At 47.0% G+C, this 18,080-nt stretch overlaps 1 protein-coding gene across 1 annotated transcript in view; it reads right to left on the bottom strand.

The window, feature by feature from the left end:
• Window positions 1–13,978, bottom strand: part of ANAPC1 (anaphase promoting complex subunit 1) — a 149,355-nt gene extending 135,377 nt beyond the window's left edge. Inside the window, exons 1-4 of the mRNA XM_088477380.1 lie at window positions 13,799–13,978; window positions 12,378–12,614; window positions 11,262–11,423; window positions 7,686–7,737 (exon numbers count right to left, since the gene is read on the bottom strand). Of these exons, the coding sequence (XP_088333506.1) occupies window positions 7,686–7,737; window positions 11,262–11,423; window positions 12,378–12,590 (427 nt within the window). The 5' untranslated portion in view covers window positions 12,591–12,614; window positions 13,799–13,978. The remainder of the gene's footprint in view (window positions 1–7,685; window positions 7,738–11,261; window positions 11,424–12,377; window positions 12,615–13,798) is intronic.
• Window positions 13,979–18,080: the final 4,102 nt, after the last annotated feature.

Below are 18,080 nucleotides of genomic sequence, written 5' to 3'. Positions count from 1 at the left end.
CTTCTCTTGATTGTTGACTTTGACACATATACACCTACCTCCTGGAGAGTGTTCTTGATTTGGCCAACTGTTGTGAAGGGGTTTTCCTTCACCAGGGAAATAATTCTTCTGTTATCCACCACAGTTGTTTTCCGTGGTCTTCCGGGTCTTTTGGTGTTGCTGAGCTCTACGGTGTGTTCTTTCTTTTTAAGAATGTTCCAAACAGTTGATTTGGCCACACCTAATGTTTTTGCTATCTCTGTGATGGGTTTGTTTTGATTTTTCAGCCTAATGATGGCTTGCTTCACTGATAGTGACAGCTCTTTGGATCTCATAGAGAGTCGACAGCAACTGATTCCAAATGCAAATGTCACACCTAGAATCAACTCCAGACCTTTTACCTGCTTAATTGATAATGAAATAACGAGGGAATAGCCCACACCTGTCCATGAAATAGCTTTTGAGTTGATAGTCCCATTACTTTTGGACCCTTAAAAAGTGGGAGGCACATATAGAAACCGTTGGAATTCCTACACCGTTCACCTGATTTGGATGTAATTACCCTCAAATTAAATCTGAAAGTCTGCAGTTAAAGCACATCTTGTTTGTTTCATTTCAAAGCCATTGTGGTGGTGAATAGAGGCCAAAATATGAAAATTCTGTCAATGTCCCAATATTTATGCACCTGACTGCATGTGTGTGTGTGTGTGTGTATATATATATATATATATATATATATATATATTATATATATATATATATATATATATATATATATATATATATATATATATATATATATATATATATATATATATATATAGCCACCAGGGATGGCCATGAAGTAAAAAAAAAGGCAGTGAAACTAGCTACAGATGAAGACAAGCCTAGCCATAAATGTGTACAGTAACTTGGGAATTACAGGGTTAGCAGAAGAAAAGAAAGGGGGGAGGAGCAGGTGCACACTAATAGCACTGAGAACTCTTAGTGCTTATAGTGTGCACCTGCTCCTCCCCTCTTTCTATTCTGCTGTAGAACTACATGCATGGCAGCACCTATTATCATGTTTAATAACAGGATTTTGGTACTTACCGTTAAATTCATTTCTCCGATTCCACAGGGGACACTGGAGCTTCATGACAGTGGGGTATAGACGGTGGGTTGAGTTGAGCCTGGCACTTTAAAAATCTACAAGTGTGACTGGCTCCTCCCCCTCTATGCCCCATCAACCCCAGTTTTAAAGAACTGAGCCCGAGAGGAGACGGAGAACAGACTGAAGAACAGAGAAGGAGAACAGGAAAAGAAACATCCAACATACTGACACACTGCAAGAACACAGCAGGCTGCAGTGATAAACAGTCACACAATAAAAACAGACAAAACTGCAACAGAACAAGTAACTGAGAACAGGCAAGAAGCACTGGGTGGGCGTCCAGTGTCCCCTGTGGAATCGGAGAAATGGATTTAACGGTAAGTACCAAAATCCTTTTTTCTCCTTCATCCACTAGGGGACACTGGAGCTTCATGACAGTGGGGACGTCCCAAAGCTACCCTCCTGGGGGGGGAGAGTGCTGAACGCCCTGCAAGACACTACGACCAAAATTTGAAGCAGAAGCGGCAAAAGTGTCAAATCTGTAGAAATGTACAAAAGTATGAACCGAAGACCACGTCGCTGCCCTACAAAGCTGTGAAGCCGAGACACCTCTACGTGCCGCCCAAGAAGTACCCACAGAGCGCGTAGAATGCGCAGAAATGGATACCGGCGGTGGTCGAGCAGAAGCAACATATGCCTGACGAATAGTCAGACGAATCCACCTGGCCAAAGTTTGTTTAGACGCAGGCCAGCCACGCCGATTGGCATCATAAAGGACGAATAGAGCCTCTGATTTACGTAGCCCCTCAGTACGGGACACATAAATGCGAAGTGCCCGAACCACATCCAAAGAGTGAGAATTCCCAGAAGAGTCCGACAACGCTGGCACTACAATCGGCTGATTCAGATGAAAACCCGAGACCACCTTGGGCAAAAAGGAAGGCCGGGTACGAAGTTCCGCCCGATCTTCGTGAAAAATCAAGTAAGGGGAACGGCAGGACAAGGCTCCAAGTTCAGACACACGTCTGGCCGAAGCCAGGGCCAATAAAAGGATCATCTTCCAAGTCAAATACTTCAATTCCACCTCCTGCAAAGGCTCAAAGGTGGATGACTGAAGAAAAGATAAAACAAGATTCAGGTCCCAAGGAGCCGTGGGTGGCACAAAGGGGGGCTGAATTCTAAGTACCCCTTGAAAAAAGGTCTGAACCTCCGGAATCAGAGCTAGGCGACGCTGGAAAAAAATAGAAAGAGCAGAAATCTGCACTTTAAGCGATCCCAAGCGTAACCCCGCATCGAGGCCTTTTTGAAGAAAAAGAAGAAGACGTGGTAAATGAAAAGAGGAAGTGGAGGATCCACGACCTTCACAAAAGGAGATATAAGCCCTCCAAATGCGATGATAATGCGCTGATGTTACCGGTTTTCTAGCCCTAAGCATGGTAGGAATGACCGACCTAGGAACTCCATGGCTTCTTAGGATGGCGGTCTCAATAGCCACGCCGTTAAACGAAGCCGCCGTAAATCCGGGTACACACATGGACCCTGTTGTAGAAGGTCCGATCGTAGCGGAAGAGGCCAAGGTTAGTCTGCCAGAAGGAATAAAAGATCGGAGTACCAAACCCGACGAGGCCAATCCGGAGCCACTAGGATGACGGTGGACGACTCTCGTTTGATCCGCTTGAGAATCCGAGGGAGGAGCGGAAACGGTGGGAACAGGTACACAAGGCTGTACGGCCAAGGGATCAGTAAAGCATCCGCTCCCACCGCTGCCGGATCCATGGTCCTGGAGCAGTAAAGGGGTAGTTGATGATTTATCCGAGACGCCATCAGATCTATCTGTGGCTTCCCCCATCTGCAAACCAGTTGATGAAAGACCTCGGGATGAAGGGACCACTCCCCGGGATGAAGATCCTGACGACTGAGGTAGTCCGCTTCCCAGTTGTCGACCCCCGGAATAAACACTGCGGAAATGACCTCTACGTGTCTTTCTGCCCACAGAAGGATGCGACTGGCTTCTCTCATTGCCATCCGACTGCGGGTTCCCCCTTGGCGATTTATGTATGCCACTGCCGTGGCGTTGTCGGATTGTATCCGAACCGGAAGTCCTCGTAACAGAGGAGCAGCCTGTATCAAAGCTCTGTAGACTGCCCGCAGTTCGAGAACATTGATTGGTAAGAGGGACTCCTGCTGCGACCAAAGCCCCTGGAAGTGATTGTCCAGAACCACCGCTCCCCATCCGCGGAGGCTGGCGTCCGTGGTGACCAAGGTCCAATTCCAAATTCCGAAGTGCTGACCCGCTAACAGATGCTCCGTCCGAAGCCACCAGAGCAAGGATATGCGGGTCCGGGGAGACAGACGCACCAGCCGATGCATCTGTAGGTGGGACCCGGACCACTGAGACAGAAGATCCAGTTGAAATATTCTGGAGTGAAATCTGCCGAATTGGATGGCCTCGAAGGAAGCCACCATTTTCCCCAGGAGACGGATGCAAAGATGCACAGATACTTTCCTGGGTCTGAGCACTAGACGAACCAGCTCCTGTATGGCTATGGCCTTGTCCCTTGGCAAGAATATACGAAGCAGAACAGTGTCTAGAATCATTCCTAGGAACTGAAGTCTCTGGGACGGCATCAACTGAGACTTCTGGAAGTTCACAATCCATCCATGTTGAATGAGAATCTGATGTGTAAGGGACACTTGGTGTAAAAGGACTTCTGCCGTCGGAGCCTTGATGAGTAAATCGTCTAGGTACGGAACTATCGTCACCCCCCGAGAGCGCAAGTGAGACACCATGACGGCCATCACTTTGGTGAATACCCTGGGAGCTGACGGGAGACCGAATGGCAGGGCCTGAAACTGGTAATGAGCTTCCCTGATGGCAAATCTGAGGAAAGCCTGGTGAGGAACCCAAATTGGGACATGCAGATAGGCGTCCTTGATATCTATCGACACCAGAAACTCTTCTGCCTCTAGTCCCGCAATGACAGAATGGAGAGATTCCATCTTGAACCTGTGAAATTAAAGATACTGGTTCAAGGATTTCAGATTCAGAATGGGTCTGACTGACCCATCCGGTTTCGGAACCACAAAAAGGTTTGAGTAAAACCCTTGTTGTCTTTGTGCAGTGGGAACCGCCACAAGGACCTCGGCCAGCAAAAGTTTCTCGATCGCTTGACGCAAAATTAGTTGCTTCAAGGGATCGACGGGCAAACCTGTTGTAAAATAACGCCCAGGAGGAGTGAAAGCGAACTCGATCTTGTACCCTTGAGATACCAGATTTCGAACCCAAGTGTCTGGAGAAGTCCGTCTCCAAACCTCCGAGAAACGCTGGAGGCGAGCCCCCACCTTCGGATTTCCGAGATGGGATGGGAGCCCGTCATGCCACAGGCTTGTCTGCTGGCTTGGGATCTGGACGGCGGCCAATATTTGCTTGACGTCCTCTAGCACGGCCTCCTCGCCCCGCTGAAGACGAACCTCGCGATCGTCCCTGAAATCTTGCCGATGCTCGAAAGGAACGAAAGGAAGGTCCCCTAAACGAGCGACGCGGAGGAGGTGCTGATGAAGGTAGAAAAGTACTCTTACCTCCAGTGGCCAGCGAGATCCATTTGTCCAGCTCTGGACCAAATAAAATATCGCCTGTGAAAGGAAGAGCTTCCACTGCTCTTTTTGACTCCGCATCCGCTTGCCAGGCACGAAGCCAAAGTGCCCGGCGAGCAGAGACCGCCGAAGCAGAAATCCTAGCGCCAGCCTGGCCGATATCTCTAGAGGCGTCTCCTAAGTATACAGCAGACTCCTGAATATGCTCTGCCAAGGTAATCAGATCTGCCCGCGGAGTGCTGGATCTAAGACCCTCAGTCAATTGTTCCGCCCACTTTTCCACAGCCTTGTTGACCCAAGATCCTACCAAGGCCGGCCGGAGAAGTGCACCTGCGGCCGTATAAATGGATTTCAAAGTGGTTTCTAATCTCCGCTCTGAGGTTTCCTTCAATGTAGTAGCTCCTGGAACAGGTAACGTGGTCTTCTTTGACAACCGAGAAACCGAAGAATCCACAGGTGGCGGGGTTTCCCACCTCTTCCTATTTTCCGCAGGAAATGGGTAAAGAGAGAAAAAACGCTTAGGAATCTGGAATTTACGGTCCGGATTCTGCCAGGCTGCCGTCATCTGTTCGTCCAACTGGAGAGAAACAGGGAATGTGACGGCCATCTTCTGTGACCTGGCAAATAAGGAGTCTTCTAACGATTCTGGAGCTTCCTGGCCAGAAATCTTAAGAACTTCTCTTACCGCTAGAATGAGTGCGTCAATACCTTGCAATGCCTCAGGTTCTTGTGAGTAAGTCTCTACGTCTGATTCGTCCAGCATCTCCCCTTCTTCCTGAGACGAGTGATCCGCTGCCGAATCCTCATCCGACTGGAGAACCGCCGGAAGAGCCCTCTTTTTAGATGAGCGACTTACCGTATCTTCAGGAGCTTTAGACGCAGAACCCATCGCTTGAGCAAGGCTATTCACGGAGCGGACTAAATTCTGAGCCCACGCTGGTTCTGCTAGAAAAGAAGGGTGAGATGTGCCAGGTAGATCTCTGGCAGACTCCCGTTCCCTACGGGAAGCGGCTAATTCAGAAGAAAGGTCCGCCATGACCCCGGCCAAACTATTTATGAAGGAGGGAGTGACAGACTGCGTGTTAGCACTGTCTGCTTCACACGTCTCGCACAGGGAAGACCCTTCGGAGCGAGCATGGGTAAATTTCTTCCTGCACTTAGTGCAGGCAAACAGCTTTTGTGATGCAGTTTTTTCTGTCCTGGATGTCATCATGTACTCACAGACAAGCACCACATACAATTCAGGAATGCAGAAGAAGTATAGGGAGAAGCAGAATTACAATAATAATGCTACTCAAGTATGGGAGCAGACAGAGCAATAAGGGAGGAGCAGAATTTCAATAATAATGCTACTCAAATTGCAGGCAGAGCAGTATAGGAGGAGCAGAATTTCAAGAATAATGCAACTCAGTAACAGGGGCAGACAGGCATATAAGGGAGGAGCAGTCAATAGGACCAGAAAGTAGTTAAAACCACCTTCTGTATTTACAGACCCCCTGTAGAAGCTGCTTCCACTGCTCTCAGTTTTCTCCTCTCCCCCTCGCTCAGTGCCTTCAGTCTCTCTGAGGCACCACTCCCGTTCAGAGCGCGCCAAACTAGCCCAGGCAGTGAAGGAGGAAGGACCCATAAGCTCCTCCTCCTAATGGCCGCCGCTTTGTATGCGCGCGGCATACACTTATACAGTGGGGACGTTATCACTCTCCCCCTCTGTGTCCCCGCACTGACAGCGGGGGCCAGCGGCACGACCGCCGCCAGTGATAACCGTGCCGGTGCCTTTTACACAAGCACCGGCACGCAGAGGCAGGACTGCTGTGAGCGCGCCTACCTAACAGCCAGCGCCGGTGTTCTATCACAACACCAGCGTGGCACTGACAGCCGCGCGCTGTCTTCAGACCCAGCAGATTTTCACCTCTCCTGCTAGTCAGGAGAGGTGTGCTACTCACCGGGCTGCTGCGGCCAGAGCGCTGGGCAGTGAGGGGAGAGCGGGGACCCGGACACAAGCCAGTGGTAGCTGTGGCGGGCCCCGCTGAGTCTGATGACTCCTAACTGCCTAAAGCAGCCTCCCCTCCATAGGGTGACCGGACACAGGCTGCAGTAGCCGTGTGGTCCCCTCTCTGGCGGCTCCCACGATGCAGGCAGACTGTCACAGCTAACAGTCTGCCTGTCCTCTTGCTGTTGATTCTTTTACATCTATATAAAAATTAATATAAGGGCTGGAGACAGCCCCTGTGCACCGGCTCTACTCGGGCACATTCTAAAAACTGGGGTTGATGGGGCATAGAGGGGGAGGAGCCAGTCACACTTGTAGATTTTTAAAGTGCCAGGCTCAACTCAACCCACCGTCTATACCCCACTGTCATGAAGCTCCAGTGTCCCCTAGTGGATGAAGGAGAAATTAGGATGTGCAGCCCAGCCCCTCCTTTTTCCTGTGTGTGTATTTAAGGTACATTTGAAGTTGAGACCCCTTCTCTTGGGCTAGCACTCCTCCCACCTACCCCAGTTGATTTTAATTGGTATGGGTCCTTGCATTGCAGTACACACATCTAATGGGCCCTATGAAAGGTAAGTCCTAGATAAATTTAATTAGTGTGTCAGTATTAGGGACCCACCTGTATAAGGTTCACCGTGACGTGGTAGGTGGGCAAACATCTTTGGCCACACATGTACTAAGAAACCTTACTTATAAAACCATGTCAATTGTTGCAGTTTATAATAGACTTTTTGATCACTAGAACTCGTAGTGCTTATAGTGTGCACCTGCTCCTCCCCCCTTTCTTTTCTGCTGTAGAACTACAGGTCTCAGCATGGTAGCACCTATTATGTCTAATATTAGGATGTGCAGCCCAGCCCCTCCAATTACAGGGTTAGATCTAGCTATACATGTTGTGTCTGCTGATACAAAGTCAATGATTTTCCTGCACAGTGCTGGATTCTAAACATCTTGGTTTAATTAGAAGTGTATATAAAATATAAATGTAAAAGTGTTAGTGTTATTTATATTAAACAATACTTAACCCACCTTCATCATTCTCTGATTTATCACTTAATACAGTAAAGTCACACCAGAGAGCCTGCAATCAAAGAAAGCATAACTTATTTATGAACAGTTTTAAATAAAAATACCTTTAAATACAATAAATCTTTAGCTCAGTCACTGGATATCGATATATGAAATGGCTTAGTGGTCACAAAAACCGCATAAAAATTTCTGTACTTTGGTCATTTAAACACTGGAATCAAATGTACTCTGTAAAAGTCCCTTTTACTGTTAGTACCCTTTCCAGAGGCTGTATAAGGAGCACAGGTGGCAGGCTAGGATTACCATCTAGGGGTAGGGGTCTAGAAAAAAAAAATTATTACTCCTCCTCACTGTAACCAGGCGAGGAAACAGAGCAAAAGGGGCTTAAACGTAGCACCCCGCAGGGACCTCCAGATCAGGCTTAGGTCCCTCAGAGATAAAGGATAACAGAAGGGTAGCCTAACATGATCCTCTCCATGTAAAAGTACTAACATTGGGAAGCAGTATCAATTGGCATTGGAAAAAAAACAAGACAAGACAGAGAAACTAATGGACAAGTTCTTCTGGAGGAAAAGCAGTCTACAAGAAGTATGAAAACTCCTGTGAAAGACTCTGATCCTCACACCAGGCCAAAGAGGATTTCCAAACCATTGACAGGGAATCGGTATGAAACACCGCCGTCCCTCTGGCCGGCAGTTCAAATCACGTCTGCGGCAGGCATACAGAAGCAGAGATCCCGGCAGCGGAAGCCCGACAGCGCTGGAAATCCCGATCGTCCGTAGGTAAGTAAAAGCTAACCTAACCCCCTAACCTCCCCAAGTGCCTAACCCTAACCCCCCCCTCCCCGCTGCCTAACCCTAAGTCCCCCCCTGGGGGTGCCTAACCTAAGTCCCACCCCCCGGGGGTGCCTAACCCTAAGTCCCCCCCAGGGGTGCCTAACCCTAACCCTCCCTCCCCCTAGCCTAACCCTAACCCTCTCGGGGGGTGCCTAACCCTAACCCTCCCTCCCCCTAGCCTAAGCCTAACCCTCTCGGGGGGGTGCCTAACCCTAAGTCCCCCCCAGGTGCCCTAAGCCTAACCCTCCCCCCCGCAGCTGTCCGCTCGCAGCGCCCAGCACTCCTATCTCCCGGTGTCGGGAAAATGACAGGCATCTAGATATGGACGCCTGTCATTTCACCCTCATCGGGATAAAGCAGTTGGGAAGCCGGCTGTCGGGATTAAGACAGCCGGTTTCCCGATTGCATCCCATTGACAAGACACAGGTAGACGAAGGCTTCTTTGGCCGCATAATGTACTTAATGACTGGTAAAAGGTGTCTGAGAGACTCATTTCATAAATGGAGAAGAGTCTAATGAATGAGGTACATCTGAAATTGTACTGTTTGAACCACCCTCATACAGTATCAGATAGTGAAGCACAATATGGTCAAAAGTTGGGAAAGTGGCTCATATAGTGGCTGAAATCTTTACGGATGAAGGAACATTCTCTAACTGGAACAAAACTATGGCGCAGCAGACACAATAGTAGACCAACATAGCCAGCGACAATTTGGGCCTGTTGATGATTAAGTGGTGTAATTCCTGAAGCCGACTATTTAGCTGCATATGGATCAGGCCTTCACAGGGCCGCAACTAGGGGGGGCCTGGAGGTGCACGTGCACCGGGTGTGCCGCTGCACCTGCTACCAGTGTCCTCCAGTCCGGAGCCTGCAGGCAGGGAGGCTCCAAGCCGGATGCCCGCTGAGATTTTATTACCAGCGGGCGCCAGGCTCCTTCCCTGCAGCACCGCTGTAGCCGGAGGCTGGAGTTCTCTCATGAACTCCAGCTTCCGGCTCTCCCCACGGGCACTATTGAGAGACATCATGACGTCTCTCCCATAGTTCCGAGGAGCAGTCGTGCGGACTGGACGGCGGAGCAGGGTTTAAGGTAAGTAATATTTTTATATTTTTTCTGTAAGCGGCACTACAGGGGCATTACCAAATGGGCACTACTACAGGGGCATTACCAAATGGGCACTACTACAGGGGCATTACCAAATGGGCACTACATGAGCATTATCATATGGGCACTACTACCGGGGCATTAATATATGGGCACTACTACAGGGGCATTAATATATGGGCACTACTACAGGGGCATTACCATATGGTCATTAATACAGGGGCATTAACATAAGGGCACTACTACAGGGGCATTACCATATGGGGCCTACTACCGGGGCATTAACATATGGGCACTACTACAGGGGCATTACTTTATGGGCACTACTACAGGGGCATTACCATATGGGCACTACTACAGGGGCATTACCATATGGGCACTACTACAGGGGCATTACCATATGGGCATTACCTCAGGGGGCGCCAGATTACTGTCTTGCCCCGGGTGACAAAAATCCTAGTTTCGGCCCTGGCCTTCATTAGGATGTCTATATATAGAACATAAACCCAGAGACCTCTGCTGAAAACTTGTGGAGCTGAAGACAGTACAAAACACAGAGTCTGAAACTGCAATTTAGTCTCCCTTGAAATCAGTGTAGTAAAGCTCTGGTGGTCCTCCTATAGATATATGAGAATAGGCATTCTAGATATTAATGGATGCCAGACATTTCCATTTTGTTGTGGCCTGAATCACTGACCAGCATGAAACCTTGTGGAAGGAATTTGTTGAAAGCCTTCAGATCCAATGCAGGTTGAAAAGAAACATTCAACCTGGGCAGCAGAAAGAAATTCCAGTAAAATTGGAGTAAAAATCCTGAAACAACTGACTTGGTGAATTGTTTCATACATATCCTGCTGCCAAGGAGCTATAGGGTTGAATATTAATCCCATTTGCACCATAGATGGCGAGGTATCCACGTGACTCATGGCAGAGGTGATAAAAGGAGGTATGTGCGATAGGGGGATCAACAAGAAAGCAGGTGCCCAGAGAAAAACATCCCCCTGCCATGCTCCATAATGGGAATTCATATCACCACTTTACTGCAGTGTTAAAGGGCCTATCCATTAGCAGATCTTTCTCTACAATGAAAGACAAAAGATTTATCCCTTGAAAATTCCTGGGGCTGCGGTGACAGATATCTGTCATGTACATGACAGATTTTTGCAAACGACGAACGATATTGCATGACATCATTCAGGGAGTGGATTTTTTTTAATGTTTCTATTCATTTTCATTAAAAATACCGTTCGTCATTTACCGCTTATAAACTAACAAATATTTCTAACATCTGTCAGCGATAATTGACCAACAAGTTGGAGAGAAGAAAAACACAATTTGTTGGCCGCAGGAGTGCGCATCTGTCATCGTTCAGGGCCTATCCATGACAGATAAATTGAACGACTGAATGATATATCGTTCAAATTTATCTGCTAATGGATAGGTCCCTATAGTTACTACTTTCATTTTAGAGCTGATCTGTGACAGGTGTCAATGACTTTACAGCAAAGCTAGAAGGGCAAAGTGACCGCTGATATCCCTTGCACATCTTACTTTCTTAGCATTTAGGCAAAGAGGTTTCTCTAATATATTCTATACTGTATTTTCTTGTGAGAAAGTAGACTAGCTTGAACTTTTACCTGAACAACTGGGCTGTCAACAGTAAATGCTTTATACACTGCAGATGCATTTAATTTACTTCCTTTGCTCCAGATGACCACGTTCCCAGCCACGTAGAGCTCCTCATCATATTCCACATCTTCCCCAGGGTCACCAACACCTTTCCGTAGCTGCCAGTTTTCCTAAGGAACACAGAACGATTGCAGTGCAGTTACTATGAGGGTCCTGACCCTACGCCAGGCACATCTCTGTTCCTTAGTCCCAGAAACATTACCCGCAAAGATGATAATTACATACACTATATTCAACACTTCCTTATATCTTGCTATGTTTAATTTCCCAATATATGTAAAGATTACTATCCCCAAAGCTAACTTTTGAGTCTTTAGGGATTGTAAGGAGAGTAATTAAAGATCCTCCTGGTGTTATGCAAGTTAATAATAATACAATATGCTTATTACACTGCTCTAAAAATGTGCAATAAGAGGCATGTTTGCCCAGCATAGCCCTGCAGTACTACACTAAATAGGACAGCAATAATTATACCGTCCTATACATAAAAAATAAGAGCAGCCTTAATAGTAAATGAACAATCCCGTATGATAGAACTAGAATCACACAATTCATTAGTGCCAACAGAATTCTTTTTCCATTCAAACATTATCCATTTTGGATTTCATAGAATGTACAGTAACTGCCACCATTCCTCATCCATCCTTCATGGCTGTGCTCTGGAATCTGGTTTAGTCATGAGCAAAACATTAAAGTGGCTTCGGATAGCCGCCATTAGCACCACTGTACATTCAAATGGGAGCCTAAACATATGTTGTCTACTACATAGTGAAGCAGCAGATATTGTAACACGTCATACAGTATATAACGGGCTTCAAAATGTAATGATAACAGTGGAATTTGAAGTAACACATGATCCTTATTCATTGTATCCTATTCAAATCTGAGTACTCTAATAACTATTAGAAACTTTCAAATAACCAAAGAAGTTTAAAAAATGATTAAAAAATTATAAACACGCTCCGCACCACTTTCCATAAATGTCTCCCACTGTGTGTGCATAACACTACAGTAATGTAACAGTCATTCAAGAAAATAAGTCTTGACACTGATGTCTAACATACCTTTTGTTTCTCGTGGATTGTTACCTCCCGAAGGGATCCTACCAAGCCCGCAGCCCCATCAGAGGACCACAGCTCAGAGGCTGGCTGCAGCTGTCGGAGCTGGAGATTCAATGCATTGGGGTGGTGCTTGCTGTGATCACGGCCAAAAGGAACAAACTCCTGCAAATCCCCTGCTGCAATCATTGTTTGCCTCTCTTCATAGATGTTCGACATGGGTTCCAAATATCCACATTATTTCTAGAAAAGTATTTCACACAGTGAACATAGAAGAAACTCTAAGACATATATGCCCTAAGCCTTGGAGATTGATAAAGTACCAACCAATCAGCTCCTGTCAGTTTACAGGCTGTGTTTGAAAAATTAGTTAGGAGCTGATTGGTTGGTACTTTATCACTCTCCACGGCTTAGTGCATCTCCCCCATAATATGTTCAATGCAATCTTGGCATTGCAATAATTGTTCAGTTCATTCGGATATTACCAATGAAGTTGTTAAAATTAATACGTTAACAAAAAAGCTTTATTACCATTTTTTTACTTGTATAACGCCAGAATATGCTGGCGTTATACAAGTAAATGTTAATAAATATATTAAGTTTATCATGGAAGCACTATTACCTCCTACAGTTAATAAGGTGTGTACACACTAGGCGATATTGTAAACGATATTGCTGATAACGACACATCGTTACGACAATTTAGTTTTATCGTCCAGTGTGTACGCACTATATCGTTAACGATATCCCCAGTCGTCTGTACTTGCAATAGAATCTGGGGATATCCTTAGCGATACCATGCTGCGGAATGCAGCCTGGCCCCGCTCCAGTTCCCCCCCACCCAGTCGGTGTCGGCATCGGTAAGTGTGCATGCACTTTCTGACGTGGCACCCCCACCAGGTCCGTTGCATCCGACATCGCTGGGTACATAGCTTTAATATTTTGCAGTCTATTATTTTGAACCTGACAGTGGATTCCCATGGAGTAATAAGTTTGTCTGTATTGTTCCCACTGACAGGCTAAATGTCATTTGTATAAATAGTTTAGAAACTCACATTTACATTGACCACAATGAGTCTCTAGCGGGACTTTATTTCTATAGCATGCAAGACAATGTTACTTTACTTCTATTACAAAACATATTTGGGGATAAAATACATATAAGGTGATAACAGAGTAGAAGATTTACAACAAAATACAGTTGTCATGAGCAGCTGTCAGAGCCCAGATCTGCATGCATGTAATGTGCCCAGCTGCAGAAGGGGCTCCCCACTTTACTGTACACGGCTTTGGTGTGTTATATGAAGCAGGAGTTGTAATCTGCATGTAGCGCTGCCTGCGATTGAGCAGCAATCGAAACTGCACGGTATGTATATAACGTCCTACGGAGAATGAATGGTGTCCCGGCTGGGCATGCCCACACCGACCTGGTTATAAAGTAATCGTCCGTCTGTGCTCTCGGCGCTAGAGAAGAGCCAGGTGCAGAGCTTCTTCTAATGCAGCAGGGTGGGAAGATATCATATAAGACGGCGCTTTGCATACAGACAGTTAAGAGGAAGCGGTTCAAATGGACGCGGCCATCTTGAAACTTCCCGCCAGCCAGTGCGAGCCGGGGGAGGCCGGGTTCTGTGAGGTATACGGGGGACATCTTGGTACAGGAACAGAAGTGACGTCAGATGGCAGCAAAACGCAGCAGGCAATTATTTCAATATGTTCTAATAGTTCTATCTTGGGCCTTTCTTGCACAAATATACAAGATATTATTATAGACCTGACAGGTAGCAGAAACACATTTCACATCTACATAGCACAAATGAGATACATTACAAAGTTATACATAGACCTCTAGTTTACCAAGTTTGGTGATCTCAAATGTGCATGTGGTAAATGAAATGTTCTTGGAGGTGGGAGTTGTTAGTGAGGACTTTTGAAACACAGCTGACACTGTGAAGAGAAGGTTAAAAAAAAGAGGTAACTATCCATCCTGCACTGTGGTAAGGAGAGATGACAGGGAAGTCATATTTCTCATCCCAACATCAGCTTTTTTTCATATGAAAATACATGTTACACCTTTCCTGTGCAATTCATTGTGGAATGACCTGAGAACTCTAGAGTTACAGAAGGTTTATTTTCGGGGAAATGTCCATTGGGCGGAATTCAATTCTTTTCATCACCTATCGCGCCCGACGGAGCTATTCTATTCTTGCTCCTGTCGGGCACGATCAGCTACCAAGCGCTACATTTCAGCTCGCAGCCCCTGGGGGATGAGAGCTGAAATGTGCGAAAAGTGACATGTTTGGGCGCCCAAACATCACTTTTCGCGATCGCGCCCAGCACTTTGGTCGGGTTTAGCTGCTTTACGCGGCTAAACCTGACCTCTATGGGCGCGATCAGCGTGAAAAGCTGGCACAATTGCATAGCGGCCCGCGATCTCCTGTCACTTTAGACGGGAGATGCGGGCCGCAAAATCAATTGAATTCCGCCCATTGTGAGCAATGTCACTGAGATATAGGGGTCTGTTTATCAAGCAGTGAGAAGTGGAGAAGTTGCCCATAGCAACCAATCAGCTTTGAAGTAGCATTTATCAAGTACAGTCTATAAAATAATAGGTAGGAGTTGACTGGTTGCTATGGGCAACTTCTCCACTGGTCCACTTCTCCACACTTTTCACTGCTTGATAAATTGACCCCATAGATTCTAAATATTGCCCTTATTTGGGTGCATAATGAAAAACAATAACTTAATATAAGTTATTATAAATAAGTGTAGGTTAAGGCCTCACTAATCTGAATGCTCTGCCTGTATCACTGCTGTCTGCATGAGCAGAATGGTATAGAGATTAGGGATGTGCAGGCTCGGATAGGTTCGAGTTTGCACGTGGAGTTCGGATTTTTCCCTCCAAAAAAACGGAACTCAGAACGAGGCAAAACGTCATCTTACATGGACGAACATCATCATTCCTGGTCTTAGAACGAGGCAAAACGTCATCTTACATGGACGAACATCATCATTCCTGGTCTTCTGTCCAGGAATGATGATGTTCGTCCATGTAAGATGACGTTTTGCCTCATTCTGAGTTCCGTTTTTTTGGAGGGAAAAATCCGAACTCCACGTGCAAACTCGAACCTATCCGAGCCTGCACATCCCTAATAGAGATCATTGCAAAATACTCCTGTGGATGTCCATTTAGGTTCCAAACAGCATACCCTTTAATATCTACCTATGAACCAATTACAGTCAGTAATACCCCTTTTACATCAAAAACCCAGGTCCGACCTGGGTTTTTGGACATGGTTCCAACCCAGGTCAGACCCATTTACACTGCACCTTGGATCTGGGTTACTCCCAGGTTAGCCCTGTTCACTGCTAAACCTGTGAGGTCATAAAAAGTGGGAGGTGAATGCTCCACAACCACCAATCCGCTCATTTTAGGCATGATCCAGGTCAGATAACCCGGGTTGCACCGTTTACACTGCACCATTACCTGGGTCCATCCTGGGTCCAACCCTGGTAGCTACCTGGGTTGGATTGCAGGGTCACTTGACCCAGGTTATTTTTCAGGGACCATTTTACACTGAGCTGCGACCCGGGTAGACCCAGCAAAAACCCAGGTTTTTGCTCTGGTGTAAAAGGGGTATTACTGTGAGACAATAAAGATCTTTCATGACAATTATGCCAGAGCAATCAGTTGTTTTTTATCTTTAATTTACAAGCTCTCTGTAGCTTTAAGTCCTATGGCTGTACCCTCCAAAACACTTTTTCATACTGGATAATAAAAACGAATGAATAGCTATTTTAATGTAATTCACCTTTATATTAAAGTATAGTCTTTTCTTCTTTCTCCACTAGGGGGCACAGGGATCACTCTTGGTATAGCCTAGTCTTATTTATAGCAGTTACAAGCAGGATCACCACTACTATTAAGGTGCCTACACACTTGGCGATGTGCTCACAATTCGACATTGTGTCCGATTTCCTCTTGAACTCTCCCCAGCTGCTCCCCGCCAGTCGTGGGTACGATTTGGTATTAAAAACTGTCCAATGTGACAAACGATCTATCATGCCTCCTAACCAGGGGAGTCTTAAGAGAGGAGAGGGCCCCTCCTCTCTCTCCCCGGTAGCCGGCAGCCGACTGATGCGTCTGGCCAGCCACCAGGGGCATTAGTAGACTCCTGGAACTAGAGTGTGCCCGGAGTCTACTGCGCATGCGCAGAACACCGGAAAAATGGCCGCCGCGGCCATTTTCCAGTGTTCTGTGCATGCGCAGTAGTCTCTGGGCACTAGAGTGTGCCCGGAGTCTACGCATGTGCAGAACACCGGAAAAATGTATGCGGCAACCATTTTCCGGTATTCTGAGCAGCGCTGACACCCGACGCGGGACCACGGACAGGTGAGTTTAAAATAATATGGGTGCAGGGTGTGTGGTGGCCCGTGTGCCCCGCACACACTGCACCCATTATAGATACGCCACTGCTCCTAACTATTCCAGTGCATCGTGACTGAGATTGTCAGATCTGCCCTACAGCACGGCAGATCTGAAGATGCGATGTACGATCTGCGGGGACGCGCATCGTGATCGTGAGTGGATACTCACGATTTGGGCATATATTACACGATTTGTCATCACAATGCGTCGGAATCTGGCAAATCGTGTAAAATATCGCTAAGTGTGTAGGCACCTTAAGGTGAAGCTAGGTGGTCACTTTGAGTGCCATGGTTTAGTGGCACCGAAAACAATGAATGTCACTCATTCAGTAATTATAATGTCCCACACTTGGGGTGATTCAATTCAGCAAGATGCTGAATAGCGCCAGAAATGAGTTCCTGGATCCAGGGCCGGATTAACAATGGGGCGGAAGGAGCTGCAGCTCCAGGCCCACCCATCAAAATAGGCCTACAGTATCTGCTGTGCTGCTGTAGACAGGAAAAAAATTCCTGCTACAGCAGCCTGTCAGTACGTCCTGTTAAAAGTCCCATCCACTGAAACCCCGGCGGCCCCTAACCTCCGTGGCCGCCTTCCCGCAGTTCATAAGCCAGGCATACTGTCACACACAGTGTGTGACTCTCACATGACTGGGTGAAGGCTTCCTAGCCCTCCCTGTACCTCAAGCCGCGCAGGGGCTTGACCGTTAACTACAGGTCCCCGGGGAACATTTGTCATGGAGTGGCCTGCCTCTGCACAGGCCCCGGACGGCCAGCGCTACCTTTTTTTAAACTGAAGCCCGCACTTCCTTTCATATGCTCACGCATCAGCAGGCACAGCCAGTACCCAGAAGTCCAGGTGTTGGGAATGCGACCAGCACTCTGCAGACAGAAGGAGACTATAAAAGCAGAGGGTTCTGCCCATTGAACCGCAGCCCTGCAGTCTGTGCTCCTTCTGGCTGAGCCGCTCTACACCTGCTAATGGAGCCACCTCTTATCATGCAGGTGAGTGTTACCGGAACACAAGAGTCACTGTATTTGAAGTGTTCAATCTTAGCTTGCAGAATCCCCTTGTCATCCTGATACTAACAGCCACACATAGACACTTCCACGCATCAGTGAAGCATATGGGGCACTCCTGTGGTGGGGGCATATGGAGCACTCCTGTGGTGGGGGCATATGGAGCACTCCCGTGGTGGGGGCATATGGAGCACTCCTGTGGTGGGGGCATATGATACTGTATGTATATGGTACTACTGTGGATAATGGCCTGGCACATGACTTTTG

The sequence above is a fragment of the Taudactylus pleione genome, unplaced genomic scaffold, assembly GCF_031769625.1.
Source record: "Taudactylus pleione unplaced genomic scaffold, aTauple2 ptg000201l, whole genome shotgun sequence".
NCBI lineage: Eukaryota > Metazoa > Chordata > Amphibia > Anura > Myobatrachidae > Taudactylus > Taudactylus pleione.
The sequence above is the reverse complement of the archived record's forward strand: the minus strand, read 5'-3'. Positions and strand labels throughout refer to the sequence as shown.